Source organism: Accipiter gentilis, chromosome 3 (genome assembly GCF_929443795.1).
Source record: "Accipiter gentilis chromosome 3, bAccGen1.1, whole genome shotgun sequence".
Taxonomy (NCBI): domain Eukaryota; kingdom Metazoa; phylum Chordata; class Aves; order Accipitriformes; family Accipitridae; genus Astur; species Astur gentilis.
The window spans coordinates 36,798,078-36,814,207 of NC_064882.1; the positions used below are offsets into that span (position 1 = coordinate 36,798,078).

Below are 16,130 nucleotides of genomic sequence, written 5' to 3' on the forward strand. Positions count from 1 at the left end.
TCAAATCATATTGAAGGAAATATGTTTACATGGTAATTTTCAGCATTCTACTTTTATGCCTTTATGTATCGAAATCACTCTTTGAAGCAGCAGAAGATACAATCAACATATTTAATGAGTGAAATAGTGAATTACTGATGGAATGTAATGATCTGAGACTACTCATCAGATCATAACTAACTAAAGAGCTCATTAAAAATTAAATGCTTACATTATACCCTGATTCGTAGAATTTAATGAAACTAGAAATTTCCTTCTTTAAATGGCTTTAACCTCCTTTAACTTTAAATGACTTTTTCTAAATGGAAATACAAATGAATGCCTGATTCTCCAAATTTCACTGTCTCTCACACTGCATTCTGCTCTAGCAGAGGTATCTCTGCCAGTCCTTAAACCCTAAAAAGATCTGACTACACTTACTTTTCAACAAGGACAAAAACTGGCAAGAAATGAACAAGCAAGCACTTTCCACAGCACTTCTTGTGCAAGACCTGTCTGCTGGGGGCATCACTCCCAATAATCTTGCCAGATGTCCAGCGCTCACATATTTCTGATGTCGAGACTCAGCCTCCCTCCAACAGGCTATGCAGTACCTAATTCTGCAGCTCTGGTTAAAGTTGGGCTTATTGAATTAGCAGTGGTTTGTTAAAAAATTGTCAAATAAGATACATTCCTCGGATTTGCTTCTATATTGCTTGCTCAAGACATACGCACATGCTGCAAGTACCATGGGGAAGATGGGACAGTGGTATGACTCGTGATTAAAGCTGCATTACACACCTTATGGCAACTGTTAAAGTGACGTTTTCGGTGTGCTTATAACTTTGCCAAACTTCAACTGTTTACACAGGCATTATTCACATTTGGTGTTCTTCAGCTCACTTCTTCAGGGAAGATTTCAGAAGCTTTTATGTAAAGGTGAAAAAAAGGACAGGATACAATATATTGCTTTTCAATGTTAAAAAGAAAGCATAGCACCTTGGTTTTGGATGTACTTGCAGTAAAGGCTGAAGCCTGACAGAGATGGACTTTGGGACAGGTACACTGGATCCATGAAAATGCACAATATGTGGTCAACACCCCCCTCCCCCCCTTCTTTGAACAAGCATAGCTCTTTTGGCATTGCTAGACTAAGTAGGATTTAACAACAGTGGGGACCAGGATGAAGTGCCAGGGATGAGGACAAGATCTGGCTGAGACAGGAGTGTTTTGGAAGCAGCACAAGACAAGCTGATGGCAGTGGCAGAAGGAAGAAGATTTGCCAAGTCGCTGGTCATGCTCCACTCTGGAGTCTGGGATGGAAAATGTCACCTTCTCTCTGCCGTGAGCAAACCGCTGAGGGAAATCAAACCCCTGGCAAAAGATCCTGTCTAGGACCGATCCACGCAGAGGATGACAAAGCCCTTTGCTATCAGGCTCTCTGACAGCCAGATGAGAGGAATCTTCATGGTAGATTACAGACATGATGAAGAAACATATGTCCAGAAACTGCAGGATTTGACACAGTCTTAATGTTTTTTCCCGTTTGGTGCATTTTGTTTTCACTCAGCATAGAACCCACAGCTGAGCTTAGAAATCAAGTACTGAAAAGTTAAGAACTGTCATGCTTAAGAATATACATTCAATCTTGGATCAAACCTCAAATATGAAGTTTATTATTAAAGACTTTCAGCTGCTTTGTTCAATAGACGGACACAAGTAAGGCCACATATTCCATGTACTCCACATTATTTCACTCTGTTCTGAAAAACCAGTGTATTAGATTTACCGCTCTTGGTGATCACAGAAGGCTGAAATGACAAAGGGCCAAATGACACAATTTAAGATTAGAATCACAGAATCCTAGAATGGTTTGGGTTGGAAGGGACCTTAAAGATCATCTAGTTCCAAGCCCCCCACCATGGGCAGGGACACCTTCCAGTAGACCAGGTTGCCCAAAGCCCCGTCCAACCTGGCCTTCTGTGATATTTCACGTGGACATTTTAAAGAGTACTGTGAACTAAACCAAGATATAATTTGAACAGAGAGACAACACTTATGTGATTAAATATTTTATTCCTAAAGAACAAGTTGTTGTAATCCCAACAATTACCTCCCAATGCAGGGAAAGTGCCAATTCCTCACCAAGGTTCCCGGATGGATGGTGCAGAACCAGAGCCTGAAGGCAACAGTAAAAAAGAAAACCAAAAGGGTTAGGAGGGGTCACCTCCCCTGTTCTTTTTGTGGGTTGTTTTTTGTTTTGTTTTGGTTTTTATCCTGTTCTGGAGGTTGGTTGGCTTAAAAAAGTGCAAGCCTTTCATTTCAGGCTCATACAAACAGTATCATTTGCCTTCAAGAGCAACCCTCCATCAGCGGAAGAGCTGCATCAATTTTCTTTAGCAACTATCAGCAGTACTGACTCCTCTATTAATTCACGAGGAACATCCCTTCTTCACAACCCATTACATTCACTTCATGAGATGAAAACATTTTGTTTGAGGAAAAAAAATATTTAGAAAGACATTAATATCTAAAATTATCGGTTTCAACAAAGGCAAAGGCCACATTCCAACTTTGAACCAAAAATGCACAGCTCTGATAATGGATATTATTCTGCATGAAGGAATTAGCAGAAAATTATCTCTGTGGTGACACTGAAACCTTTCATCTCTATAGCTAGAGGTGGTTGCTGGAAATCAAAAAAACCCAAATATGAGACCCAAATGCTATTTACTCACTATGTATTTGAGAAACAGGACAGAGGTATCAATTGCTGAAATGCTGTATCAAGCAATTTGGGTAGGGTGTGGTTCACAGCAGCCTGGAGGGGAATTAAATTTGCAATCTTCTCTGAGCAGGATTAAAGGAGAAGCAGATGAGCGCAGCAGCACCCGACTGGAATTAGAGATTGGAGTTCAAGTTGTTTTTTTGCCAAACCCTTCTTCTGTCGCCACAGTCAAAACACTCAGGGTTGGGTTTAAAAAACACCCAGATGAAAGCAAAGGAAACAAGCATTTAAGTGCCACTAAATATCCCGTGAAGCATTATTCCTGGTTTTAAGTGCCTGAACCTGGCCCCTGTTCCCTCCCTGTCTTGTGTCTGTGTTTAAAATACAACGACTAGGAGTTCTTCCAGTGCTGGCGTGGGGGTAAGGGTAATCTAACGCAGTAATAAGTAATACGGTAATACGTGCAGTGTTCAGAGAACTACATGGGTGTGAGCTATAAATCTACTTTAGATAAGGGTTGGGTTTTTTCCCTGAGAACTGGTGATTCATTATGGAGCCTCGTGGGGCCCTGAGAACTCGATGGTCCTTTCCACAGAAAGGATGAGAAAAAGAGCAATTGTGGAACGGGGAGTCCACGAGCTTTCCCCATCCATCCATCCCTCCAAGCGTGCTCGGCAGCAGGCAAGAGCAATTCCCCGGCCCCTGCCCTGCCCGGCTCTGCACCCCGGTGGTCCAGGCACTGGGGCAGGGGGGAGCACAGCGTGACCAAATGCACAGGCACCAAACTTGCCACGGAGCAGACACGTTAGATGTTCTGCAACAGCACGTTAAATAACTAGCGGTAACCTGATGTACCTTATTTCTCAATTAGCAGCTTGCGTTAAAAGACATTTCAAACACATTTGCATGCTTTACGGTGCCTTTTCGTTATAACACAACACCTTTTTCTTCCGTACATCTCACAACAAAGCAGAAGATAACAAGGATAAAGGGAAAGCTAAAGAACTTTTGCGGTGAATGTCCATATTACGTAGTCCCTTGAGCGCTCCAGCTGGCCATGCTGAGGGCTGAACTGTCCCCACGCCAGCGCACATGAGCTCGATCACTTCCCCAACGGGGATTTTCTGCACCAAGTGGGTCCAGCCGCTCCCCCAGAAATGCTCGCTGCTCTTTCCAAGAGCTCTGCTGTGGCTCCTACAGCAAAGCACTATTACTGCTTCCCTCTGTAGTTCCTATACCATAAGACAGGCAAGTCAGCAAATTCAATAAATCTTTACGTCAGTATGTCTCCATTTAATTGCATGCATTCACATAGTCCAAAAATACAAAATAACACAGTTCAAGAATCATGTTCCTTTTTGAAATGTATACCTGCTCCTACTAATTATAAATGACAGCTTTTACAGTGCTTTTCCACTGGCACTGAGGACAGGATTGCATGCCTTTTCCAGCACTTCCTATGGATCATAATCAAAACAGAAACCTACAGCTGATACAGGACAGCAGGTGGACAGCACGACTGAAGCAGCCTCTGCTTTTACTGCTAATTACAGAGTTTATGGGATCAGAGGCGAATGAGAGGTGTTACCCAGCAGAATGTGAATATAATCATGCATAAGAGATGCAACACAGCACAAGTACTCAGCACACGGGAGCTCCAAATCTCACCATATGCGCAGTGCAACATTCACGTCGCATAAACAAGCCTAGCATGAGCTAACCTCCTGCCCTCATTATTATAATAAAATATTTACCAAATCCAAAGGCAGTGAGTAAAAACCTCTGCTGAATTTTAGGAGCCTTTACCGCAGCAACATAAAGGCTATTTTTGTAGGGGTTTAGCAAGATTACAATGAGAAAGGATATAGGAATAGCACTCCAATATATCTAGATAAAGCAATAGGTATTTTTCTCATTACAATCTCATATAAACGCTAAAATCAATTTTAAATAAATAACATGAAGCAAGTTTTCAAATTGAGCTGTCAGCTAAGTGCCAGTATCATTATAATCTCCAAATCATCATTCATATAATTAAAAGAATAGGAAGCACAATTTAAAATCAATGTTTAACCATCTTCCTCCGCTCTGCTGCGTTGCCACGTAAACACAGAATAATTATTCTCACGACAGCATCGGTGATTCTGTTACCGCGGCTCTGGATGACAACCAAGTCATTTCAGGTCTAGGCTTTCCAAAATGCGGAGTCATCCCACGGTACCTGTATCTTCCGGCATTCCCGCGTTAATTCCCTTCTGGAAGCAGGGCTGCCGCGTGGCCGAGCGCCGCCGGCGTGGAGGGCACGGCTCCCGCTCCGACACCAACGCGCCCCGGGCTCAGATATAACTCCCGCGGCACCCACGCACAGGCTGGAGGCGAGCCAGCCCCTCGCTTAAAGAAATAAAAACCTGCAACCTGCCCGGACTCCAGTTAAAAATACGGGCTGGGGTTGCTGGGAAAGCCCTCTAGCCATCCGCCCAGTCCAGGCGGTCCTGTGCCCCTGGTGCAGGAGGGCACAGCGCCGGTGGCAGAAGATGCTGTAAGCCCGTCTCTCTCACACAGGTGCTCAGCGAGGTACCTGGCGGGCAAAAATCTCTCCCTTGACCGCTCGCACGGAGTTGGACTGCATATCACGGGAATGACAGCGATGTGTTGAGCTATTTAAAGCAGTATGTGCTTGCCCAGCTATCATGTGAATACTCCACGAGGATTAAAATCTGTAGCTCTGAGTTGCTTCGGACTAAATTTGTATGAAGGCAGTAACGTGACTTATGCATTGGAAAGGAGAGCGATGGCTTGGAGAACAAACTGGCTAAACCTGGAGTAAAGTGCCGGGATAGGAACAGGATCGCACCTTCCTTTCCCACAATGCAGACCCTTTTTTTCCCTGCAGGCTTCACAGAAGCCAAAACACTCTCGACCCTCCATCGCTCACCATCCTTTACCCAGGCATTACCTACTTGGTTACAAAGCAGCAGAGAAAACAGCTTTTCCTCTCCTTCAGCAAACAGAAGCTAGTCAGGGGTGTAAATGTGAAAACAGGTCTCTGCTGCTCCCGATGCTGCTGAGGGAGGGCTGCGAGAGCAACCCAGCTTGTGCAGCGCTCTGCACAAAAAAGCACAGTAAGTTCACTCTGCCACGCAGGTTGAAGAATAGTTTGCACTGAATCATTTTAAAATCTATTGAATTGATCCAATCTGCATGTGTTGAAGGGTGAGTCTCCATAGAGCTTAACAGTCGATGCGAAATCATTTCACAGAAAGTTCAATACCTTCCAATCTCCATCAAAAGACAAACTGTTGTTTAAAACTTGAAATACTGGTTTTCCTTGTTTGGAAAAAAAAAAAAAAAAAAAAAAGGGAAAAAAAGGCCTTATTTGTGTAGAATACAGTGCAAGTTTTATGGCTTAGTGATGTTCTTATTAATTTTTTTACGTGCTTATCAGCTCACTATGGATGAATGGTTATAAAAACTATATAAAGAGGGGGTGGAGGCTCTTTATTCAATTTTTTGAAAACAAAAAGCATCTATGCTTCAAAAGCATCTACATGATGCAATTATGATCAAGTTTGAAAGTATTTCATGATGAGAAGCCAGAAACAGCTGATAGTTTGTAGATCTTACAGAAATGCCCACCACCTAAAGCAGAAATCACCAACTCCCCCGAGTTTCAGAATGTTTCCCTTTGGCTTTTTACTTACAGAAAAAGTCTTTACATTTTGTAATGGATACGAAACAAAACCTTGTTTGTCCATATTGACTACTGGGAACAGAACGAGCATTTCTATGGCGACAGTTGAGGAGCTCTGACTTCAGAAATCTATATGGTCATACACCAGTGTCCTGGGCCATGCCAGACACGGTCCGTAACTTTAAATGGCCCCCAACTGACACGGCCTGAGACCCAAAGAGCAGATCTGAAGAACCCAGGTTCCGCACATTGAATCAAAACTATGAATTATTCCTTTTTTTAAATTTCCTTATATACGCACTATCTTGCAGCAACTGATTTTTGGCAGTAAAACCTTATGGCAATATTTTACTTTGTTCAATACTGTTGTGCTGTCTGTGTGAGGCCAAATCTGTCCCTGCGCTCTTTTGGATCATCAGCCACCCTGGCTGAGCTCTCCAGATATTTGCAGGATTTGGCCTACTTAGTTTTTCCCAGCGGCTACTTCAGCTTGGCAGAAGCACAGAAGGCACTTTGCTAAATAGCAACGCTCTGAAGGAACGTAAATTAATAGGCAGGAAAAGTGAAAGCGCTTTCCCTCTCACACAGTCTTTTTCCCTCTGCTCACCAGGCTTTCTCCTTTTCAAGGCTATATGCTATAAAACTCACATTTTGACCTTATACGCTCATCATGCAGTCACATAGCGTACTAATTTGTATTTACAATTCTAGGTGTGATCCTTGAGCCTCCCCTGTGGTCTCACCGCTCGGCTACAGCAAAGGAGAAATCACACTCAAAGACCTCAGAGGGTTTTGACGGTGTTTCTGTGAAACTCCAGCACCACTCGTGGGCTTCACGGGCACAAAGCACAAGAGCGTTGCACTGTGTTAGCGTGACGAGCCGATCTGAGGGAGCGGGACAAGGGATGGCAGCGCCAGCAGCGCCGGCGAGACAGCTCAGACCACCGCCTGCCGACGCTCCCGCTGCAAACGATCCAGAAAGCAGGGTGGCTTTAACGCGATTTCCCAAATCAACACAACGCCAAGCACCTGTAACTCCTCTGTTTTAAAGGTAGTAACAGTACACTGCCCTTGCTATAGAGATGGATGAGGCGCTTGGCTCCTCTTACAACTCCCAAGTGCAGCCCCGGTAGCCGCAGCAATGCGCTCGCCCATCCTCTGTTTTGGGTTTCCTTCCACCAAGGTTACGTTGCCGAGGTCAATGCCTTCACTGATGTCTTTGCAAACAGCAGCCAGACAGCTTAGCAACGAATTTAGGCCACTCTGAAATGGATTAGTTGGCTGCAAACTCTTTACAGCTTATGGTACCATTGGTTGGAAAGGGCATTTTTAAAAGATTTCAGATCCGTTCCTAATGAACTCGTTTTTTTTACTGTACTCGCTGCCCTCTTCTCAGTAAAAGTTAATGTCAATAGTAACTGAAGGTGACGGTATGTAGTCTAACCCTGTGCCTGTTCCTCCATGCTCACAGCACCTCACCAGACCCATTCTGAGCTTCCTCCATAGCCTGTCTTTGAAAATGTTTAGAAAGAATTACTAATTTTATTTAAATATGGAAGACTGTAGATGTTTTTCTTCACTGTAAAATATGAAGTACTTTCTAATCAAGAATTTTTTAAAATTCAGAGCTAAAACAACACCTGAGATTTAGAGCCTTTGTAATATACTACGTGTATGTCCCTGCTTAGATACAGCAACCCTTATGCTGCTTGAGATCTGCATATTGGTTTAAATTTTAGGTTGCCCTATGTGGAGTCAGGAGTTGGACTCAATGATCCTCATGAGCCCTTTCCAACTCAGGCTCTTCTATGATGTTATGAATCTATGTCCCTGGACTTTAAGTCGCTCACTAGGTTTCTAACCAACTGCATATATGACTTGTTTAACAGCAAGTCTGTTTAACTACAGACTCCAGTCTCAATACAGGTTAAGAAATCTACTTTTCAGAAACAATCTATAATTAATGAATTTTGCTTTGAAAATGCTGGAAAATAAAAGAAAACATCATGTTTCACAGTTTTCTTCTCAGTATGCTTTAAGGTATCTTTCCTTCTAGGTTGCAAAAACTGGCTGTAGCGCTGCTTCATGTTCTTTTTGCCTTAGAGTGGTTTTGATCCAGGCTAGTGGTTATTTGAATTCTCTATTAGGGACAATATGATCCCAAACAAACAAAAATGCTGTAAAATTAAGTATGCCTCTGTATGTAATGAGACAGATTTTGGCAGTGCTTTATCACTAGGACAAAAATAAAATTAAGAAACAGTTGTTTCCTTTTAACTGTCATAATTTATTAATTGAACTGATATATTCCTTAGTGGTTGTGTTCAAAGTTGGCTCTACTGCTGAATGGTCCTTGCCCTCAAGCACTTATGATCCAAATAAAGAGGACAAACCCGTGGTAGAAGTGAAAATGAACAGTAAAAGGGTAAAGGTTTAACAAGATGGAGTTGGATAAATGGTGTCTCTACAACTAAACCCACGCCTTCCAACTTTCTGCCCAGCCTCTCTTGCATCAATCCCATTCCTGCTGGGAATGGACTTGCAAGTCACCCACCCATGCCCTCGGTGACCCGCTGCACCCTACCAAAACCTGTCCCGCTCAGAAACAGCCTCAATTTAAACTTCTGGCTCTCGAACACCTCCACCCTCAAGTCAACGCTTGAGAAAACATTCCTCATCACCTGCACAGCACTGAGCTGTATACATGGGCATCTTTAATTGAAACACACACAAAAGCAAGGCAGAGAAAAACAACGATTTGTGGGCTCTTGTAATACAAGGCACTGAAGTATAACACACTGACAACGCTGCATATTTATGAAGCAGGAAAACTTAAAATGTGAAATCAGGCTGAGAATCCACTCTGAGCTCTGCATAACGGAGAGCAGGCAGCTGTGCTTGCTCCAGAGGTAACTGGGTCACGAGTCTTTCTTTGCTCCCTGCTATCTCTTGAGAATAAAGAGCTTCCTTCAGCCCTGAAATTCGTGATGACAGCCCTTGTCTGCTGTCCAGCAAGTTGGATGAATGAAACCAGAACTTCTCCCACTCCCAGCTCCTTTCTCCCAGCGGGGACCCCTCTACAGCAGACCTAGACCCAGGCCGAAGGGTGCGTTAGCCCCTTTTACTCCCCCAGCTAGAATAAAAGCTCCATCTAGTATTCTTCAGAAAACTGTACACATGAAATAGTGAGCGGAAATCAAACGTAAAGCCTGCAAAGCCTTTAGCAGAGATTGGGGAATGGGGAAAAGCAGTATATCAAACCCATAAATAGGGTGCAAGAAAATCCTTGGAGGATGGTAAAAACCCCACCCCTGTCTCATAAGGAGGTGACGAAGTACTGGCACATCCAGAAAGCAACGTGACAGAGGTCAGAGGGTAAAGGGATACGGTCTGGTTAGCAGCGAAGGGGTGATGAGAGCCACAGCGATGGTACTGCAAGTCACACGCCTTCAGAAATGAACCTGCCGCACAGGGAATCTGCTGACCTTATGAAACTGATAGGGATGGCCAGTAATAAATGGAGCAGATATCAGATAAGAAAAGATCTGCTTAAGTAGAGGTCATAGGCGACCGTTTAGTGCAGAAAAAAACTGCCATGTAATAAGGATAAGGCAAGCAATTAACAAAAGGTATTAATTTCTAAAAGGTCAGGCACTACAAGGGACTAACCGGAGAGAGGACTTCAGAGTGCAAGAGGGAAACTTAAACTGTCTGCTGAATACCCAGCGGTAACCTGGCAAAGTGAACAGGATAATGGGATGTATTGTATTAAGGGAAGGCATCCCAGCTGCAATAGAAACGGTACTGTAACAAGAACTGCCGAAAGAAAACCTAGAATCCTAGCCCTGCATTTTATGGGAGGGAAATTGAAGAAGCAGAACGAGGCAATAAATGTCAGTTGGTGAGGCCAAAAATTGCACGTAGTAGGCATGAAAGTTAGAAAAGCTCATTTATATCCTTTAATACAGGAGGAATTAAACTACAATAAGAATTTGACATTTAGGAGATTGTGAATGGTGCAAGAAAGATGACAGGCATTGCAAAGACGCCAAGATCATTTTCGTGTATTTCTTCTGGGAGTAAATTAATGCATGGAGCAGTTTCTTAAGGATGGATTTTTCTGTGTGGGTTGATGCTACATGCACACAAAGAGAGAAAGAGATCACTGCATGTTAATTTATCATTATTTTACATACAAAATTACCATTTAAATTGTCTGGAGTTTTAATCAATGGAAATTGTGAGTGCTTAAATAGAGAATAAACTGAAGTATTAGCTAAGTAATTGGATAGACTTAAAGAATCTTCACTGATTTGCACTCCTCTGAAAACGTACACAGACATTGCCATAAGTCTGCAATCACCAGCTAGCTATCATACATTAAATGATAATGTGGGTTGGGTGCTGTTTAGAAAAAAGATTCAACCTCTCGTGTTTTAATTAGAATCCAGAAATTTAACTTTGGAGGTGTCTTATAAAGAAAAAGAAATGAATGCGCACACACCCCCACCCCCAAAAAAGGGAAGATTTTGAGAGTTAAGAGGCCTGGGACTAGGTCTAGGGAAAGACTCGTGCCTGAAATGCCACACACGTTAAGTCCAAAGCTGCAAGGCTGAAAACCCCCTTCTCACACCTGCTCCTTGGTGCATCCAAAGGCAGAGCGACCTGATTTTTCACTTCCCATTTCCCAGCTGTCCGTGGAGGACTCCAAGAAAGTGCCTTCAGCAGCCCCCCCTTTTCCATATGTAGAGGATGGTAAAGCAGCTGTACGTGCTTGTTTGTAGCTTATATCCTTTGTGCTAGTGTGGGGTGCCAAGAGCTTCACTCGGTGCCACCCAGCAGATCCGAGAATCTTCCACTTGAAGAGCTACCTTCCTTGTTTTCCAAGAAAACACGACTAATGCGACCTTTCCGGATCCTTGGCACATTTGTTGGAGGAAACCTGGAGAGACACTTCCCCGCCGAGCACGGGCTGCCACGACGGGCACGCATGACCAAACGCACATGCAGAAACCACTCTTGGCAAAAAGCCGGCTATAGTCTCCAAATTAGGGCAATCTGAAAAAGTGGAAAGTTCAACCCCAACAGATCCAACAGGGAACCACAGCCGCAAATTCCACTTACTCAGGGGCTCAAGTGGCTGCGAGTCTAACCCCAGCTTTTGCCCAGAGAGCTCTGCTCGGGTTTACAAAGGCGAGGAGAGGAAATTACGTTCAGGACCCGGACTGTGAATCCCAAGAGTAAAGCCCTGAACGAGAAACCTGCCCCAGAGGGCAGAGGGGATTTCAGGCACGTCCCCATCTTCAGCTCTCCGCGTCCTCTGCGCACGCGCCCGACTCCCAGCGCTTTAATCCTTGCATTTAGCCCACAGTGACCATGCCAGAAAACATTTTTCTGCCTGCTTTCCAAATCCCATTCTCTATAAACGGACGTAGCTGCAAAGCAGCAGGTCAGATCCAAAGCCTACGTAAATACATTCATTTTGGTTGGTGATCACCGAGGAATTTGTCAACAACGTGGAGTGCTGTTTTGAAAGCAAAAAAGATAAAAAAGAAGTCATCACTGGAAATGTGATGCTGTTGGACTTCACCCTGTTCCCCGTGAAGCCCACCAGTAAAACTATTATTGATTTGGGTGGAAGACTTGTAACAGCATTAATTTCTGATCTGAATTCAGTCAAGGTTTGATCTTAGCAATTTACTCATCACTACCAGAAGTTCAGCCTTTCCTCTGTTTGCCTAAGGTTACAATTTCTCATCAGTAACATCTGAAATGAAATTATGTCTCCGAGCTCACTTTAATACCAAGAAACAAAGCAGAAGGATTTTTTTTTTTCTTGGAGTATGTCTAAATTAATTTATATTCTTTATTGCTCAGTTCCAGCATAAGTAGCTCTGAAATTTTAAGAATCAATTAAAAAAAATCACTGGACTCTGTGTCTTATTACTGCTCTGCAGCTCCCTGGCTGCCTGATAATCACTTCTAGCACCTCCACCAGTTACTCAAGCCATATTCCTGCCAGTCCCCTCATCTTTAGGGCATTAAGCTATAGAGGGCCATGACCCTCGATCAGAATTTTGCCTTTCAGTGTTACTTCCTCCCCCCAGGGCTGTAGCACCGACCAGGCAGCATCCCTGCTTGGCATCACTCTTCACACTGATATTTGCTCCATGTCATCAAATGGAGGAGGGGAACAAGCACACTCCCTGGCTCGGAAATGAGCAAATGTTTGGAACTGGGGAAAAACAGTTTAGAAGGAATTTCCATGGCTCATTTCTCTTTCCATTCCCCAGTACAAACAGAATAATAATAACAATGTCTGCTTGTTATAGCAACACTAAAAAGCAAAAGCAAGATAAAATTACGTAGAAAACAATAGTTCACTTTGCTAGCCAAGCCACAATGAATCACCCCCAATCATTAATTAAATTATAATTTACTAACTTTCCACTAATGCTATATGAAATGGTGTTCCTAAAAGAATTACAAACTATAATTTAATAACCTTTTAAAAGGTTCTTTCCTTTTTATGTTGTATTCTACAGCATATAAAAATGTCTTAAATAATTATTCTGCAATATAAAACTGATATCCTGGTTTCATTTGCTCTGCTTAATTTGGCATTAAGAAGGGACTAGCTGCTGGTTTATTGCAATCATACAGTTATTTCAAATATATATAGGTATTGACATTATTGAAGTGCTGGCGCTGAAGTCACACTACCTTACACAGGTGCAAATTAGTTAACTTTGGTGAAGTTCTCACAGCATGAGGATTTCTTCTTCGATCCGATTACACACATACAAACCTAACTGTGCTTCCTCCCCATCAGATACATCAGCACGTTTCCTCCCTTTTCACATTCAGGCCATGTAATTTCTGCAATTAATTATCTTTCAACACTGCATTCATAGGAGAAATGTGTTACATTCACACAAACTCAACCCCGGAGCCTACAGCCACTGTGCTACTTCTTGCACAGTTCTGCAACTAACAGTTCTACTGTCGACAGATACATTTTTGAGCTATCTATACAACATGCTTTTTGACCGAGTTTTGGGTTGCTTGATTTGCAACCTGACACCTTATTCAGACAGCAAATGAGTTTTATGTCAAATTGAGTATTTTGGACTGAAGCTTTATATTTGCCTTTTGCAGACAGAAGGGGAAGAAGCAACATCATCTGATAAAATTGTGTCTTACTTATAAAATAAAGATATCACACACCATTTTTCCCAGATGTACAGAAATGCAGTACAGTAAAGGACGGATGAAAATGCAATGCCAAATCCCACGTTAGCCTCACTCCCCTGATTTCAACAGGGCTGAAACACAGACAAAGTATGTTCATTGTGCCGAGGGAACAATAGTGGGATATTTGCGGTCGGGGGGCAGGGGATGCTGGAGCCCGCTAGTCCCCATCCAGCCTCTGCACCCAGGCTGCTTTTGCGTGGCGACCTCAGTTTAGAGGAGGTGAGGGAAACTGGTGGCTAAGGTCTGGTCCCAGTCCTGTGTCAGGGCGAGGCTGTGGTGAGCACAAACAGGAGTTGCCACGGTCTTCACATTGCCTGTATTTACTTAGTACAACTCACTGGAAAAGAAGGATGAAGAACAGGCTCGGGGGGACCTCATCGCAGTACTACAGTATTTAAAGAGCTGCTACAAAGAGGATGGAGACTCTCTCTTCACAAGGAGCTGCATGAAGAAAAGGGACAATGGGTACAAATTGTACTGGGAGAGGCTTCATCTTGACATAAGAAAGAAATGTCTCCCAGTGAGAACAATCATGCCCTTCATGAAGGAAGAACCTCCCCAGGGTTGTGCTGGAGTCTCCATTGCTGGAGGTTTTCAAGATGTGATTGGAAAGGGCGCTAGATGATCTCATCTAGGCTCCCTTTTCCACGAAAGGTTGGACCGGGTGATCTTTCGAGGTCCCTTCCAACCCGAGTTGTTGTATGATTCTGTGAATAAATGCAGCCCTGCATGATGAAAAGCGTGATTCCGAAATTCGTTTCTGTTCACCAAGGGGGGAAACTGTAAAATACTGTTGAAGGAAAGCATCAAAGAATGCTTTTCAAGTCAAAACAAGAGAAAGCAAAAGAAACCATTTTGATGCGCTTACTTAACCTAAATTGGCTTTTAGCTTCACTAGGACTGAACCTGGTAAGTCCTCACATTCCATGCAAAAAATACAATTAATCCAAAATTGTAGCCAAGGCCAGGTGAACACCAGCTACCTTTGCAAGAGCATTAGAGAAACCTTTATTCTCCTCTGTCTCAAGAGAGGCCTTTATCTCTGTCCCTAACACAGAAAAGCCTAGCGAGCTGCTGGGACGTGGAGGTTGGCAGCCCCACTGCACGCCCCACCAGGCAGATGTAGGTCACTCCTCCTCCACACAAGGGGAAGGAAACAGGGAGTTTCATCTGGCTGCAAGCTGCTCCAATTGCCAATAATCCTACTGATTCGGGTCTTTAGTAACAACCTACTAAGATGACAATTACGTAGGATCCTATTCCATGACCTATATGCCGCTGAAGCAAGACTCGGTCTGTTGGGCCATCACTGACACAGCCGTCCTGGTCCATGGACTGAGCTCGTGACACCGCGTGTTTTACCGCGTCCCCTTCTTGCTGTACACGTGGAGCTCGGGCTGTTTGCATTCACAGTCGCTCCTCCTTAACCACTTCAAGCTCCCTTCTGCTTCCCCACAAGGGATGACCACTTACATCTATGCATTGATGACTTCTGTTCGACCAGTTGGCATTATGCAGAAGCAAGACAAATTAAGTATAGCCAAATCTGGGGCACCACAGAGCGCGGGGATGCCTCCCACATGCAGCTAGCGAGGAGGCTGGGTGCCAGTCCCCAATAAGCACACACCCCCCCACCAAACCCACACACTGTTTAAGAAGAGGACAGGACAGGCTGTGGCCATCGGGTGCTGGGCTCGGCCAGAGAAGGACACTGCTTGGCAGCCAACTTACTTGCAACCATCCCTGTTCATCCCTAATTTCTCTCCATTCTCCCCCCTGAAATGCTCCTCCCTGACCCACCTTGATGACTCCTTTCCCTTTCGATCCTCCCCCTGGACATCTCCCTTCTCCTGGGCGCACAGCCTCTTCACGCTTTCCTTCCACCAGCCCTGGGACTCCCCGTGGAGCAGGAGTCTCCCTTACTGTTTTGCAGGGCTGCAGAACGTGGGACCTCTTTTTCCTCTTCCCCACTGCAGACCATATACCAAAGGAGCATCAGGGCACAATCTGGCTCTGCTCTACTCCCAAAGCGTCACACAAAAATACTGGTTTTAACGAGAGTAAAGCCCAACTTTAGTTCAATGCGACACACAGAAAGATCCATGCTACCCCAGCACATTTCCAGTGTTTATTTCTAAAACGGAATATAAGCAAAGATAATTCTCCCCCCAGCCCAAATACTCATGAAGTAAATGCTGACTCAGATGGTAAATACCCTTGCTGTGGCATCCCATTTCTCTCTATCATTTAGAGTGACAGCCCTGCTCTCACTGAACTAAAAAAGGACAATTCTGCTTTGTAATGAATAAAATCAACGTTCGCTCTAGTATGACTCGTTTTTCTGCACTGCTAAGCACTATCAGTATCTGTACTTCAAAACCTTTTGTTTTTAATAGTGTTTCTGTAGGAACAGGCCTGAATTTCAAAAAGTTATTTTGCTTTTCTGGGTACTCTCTTAAAATATGGACATGAACATAG

General features: G+C 43.8%; 1 protein-coding gene across 8 annotated transcripts in view; it reads right to left on the reverse strand.

Annotated features, from left to right (window-relative positions):
- Positions 1-16,130, reverse strand: part of ABLIM2 (actin binding LIM protein family member 2) — a 144,027-nt gene that overhangs the window by 106,859 nt on the left and 21,038 nt on the right. For 3 of the 8 annotated variants that reach the window (XM_049797930.1, XM_049797929.1, XM_049797928.1), the window contains exon 1: positions 4,929-5,388. The exons of 1 other annotated variant lie outside the window; for it this stretch is intronic. In XM_049797930.1, coding sequence (XP_049653887.1) covers positions 4,929-4,944 — 16 coding nt within the window. In that variant the 5' untranslated portion in view covers positions 4,945-5,388. Of the gene's footprint in view, positions 1-4,928; positions 5,390-16,130 lie in introns of those variants that run through there. 4 more of the 8 variants (XM_049797932.1, XM_049797927.1, XM_049797925.1 and 1 more) reach the window with 2 other exon arrangements.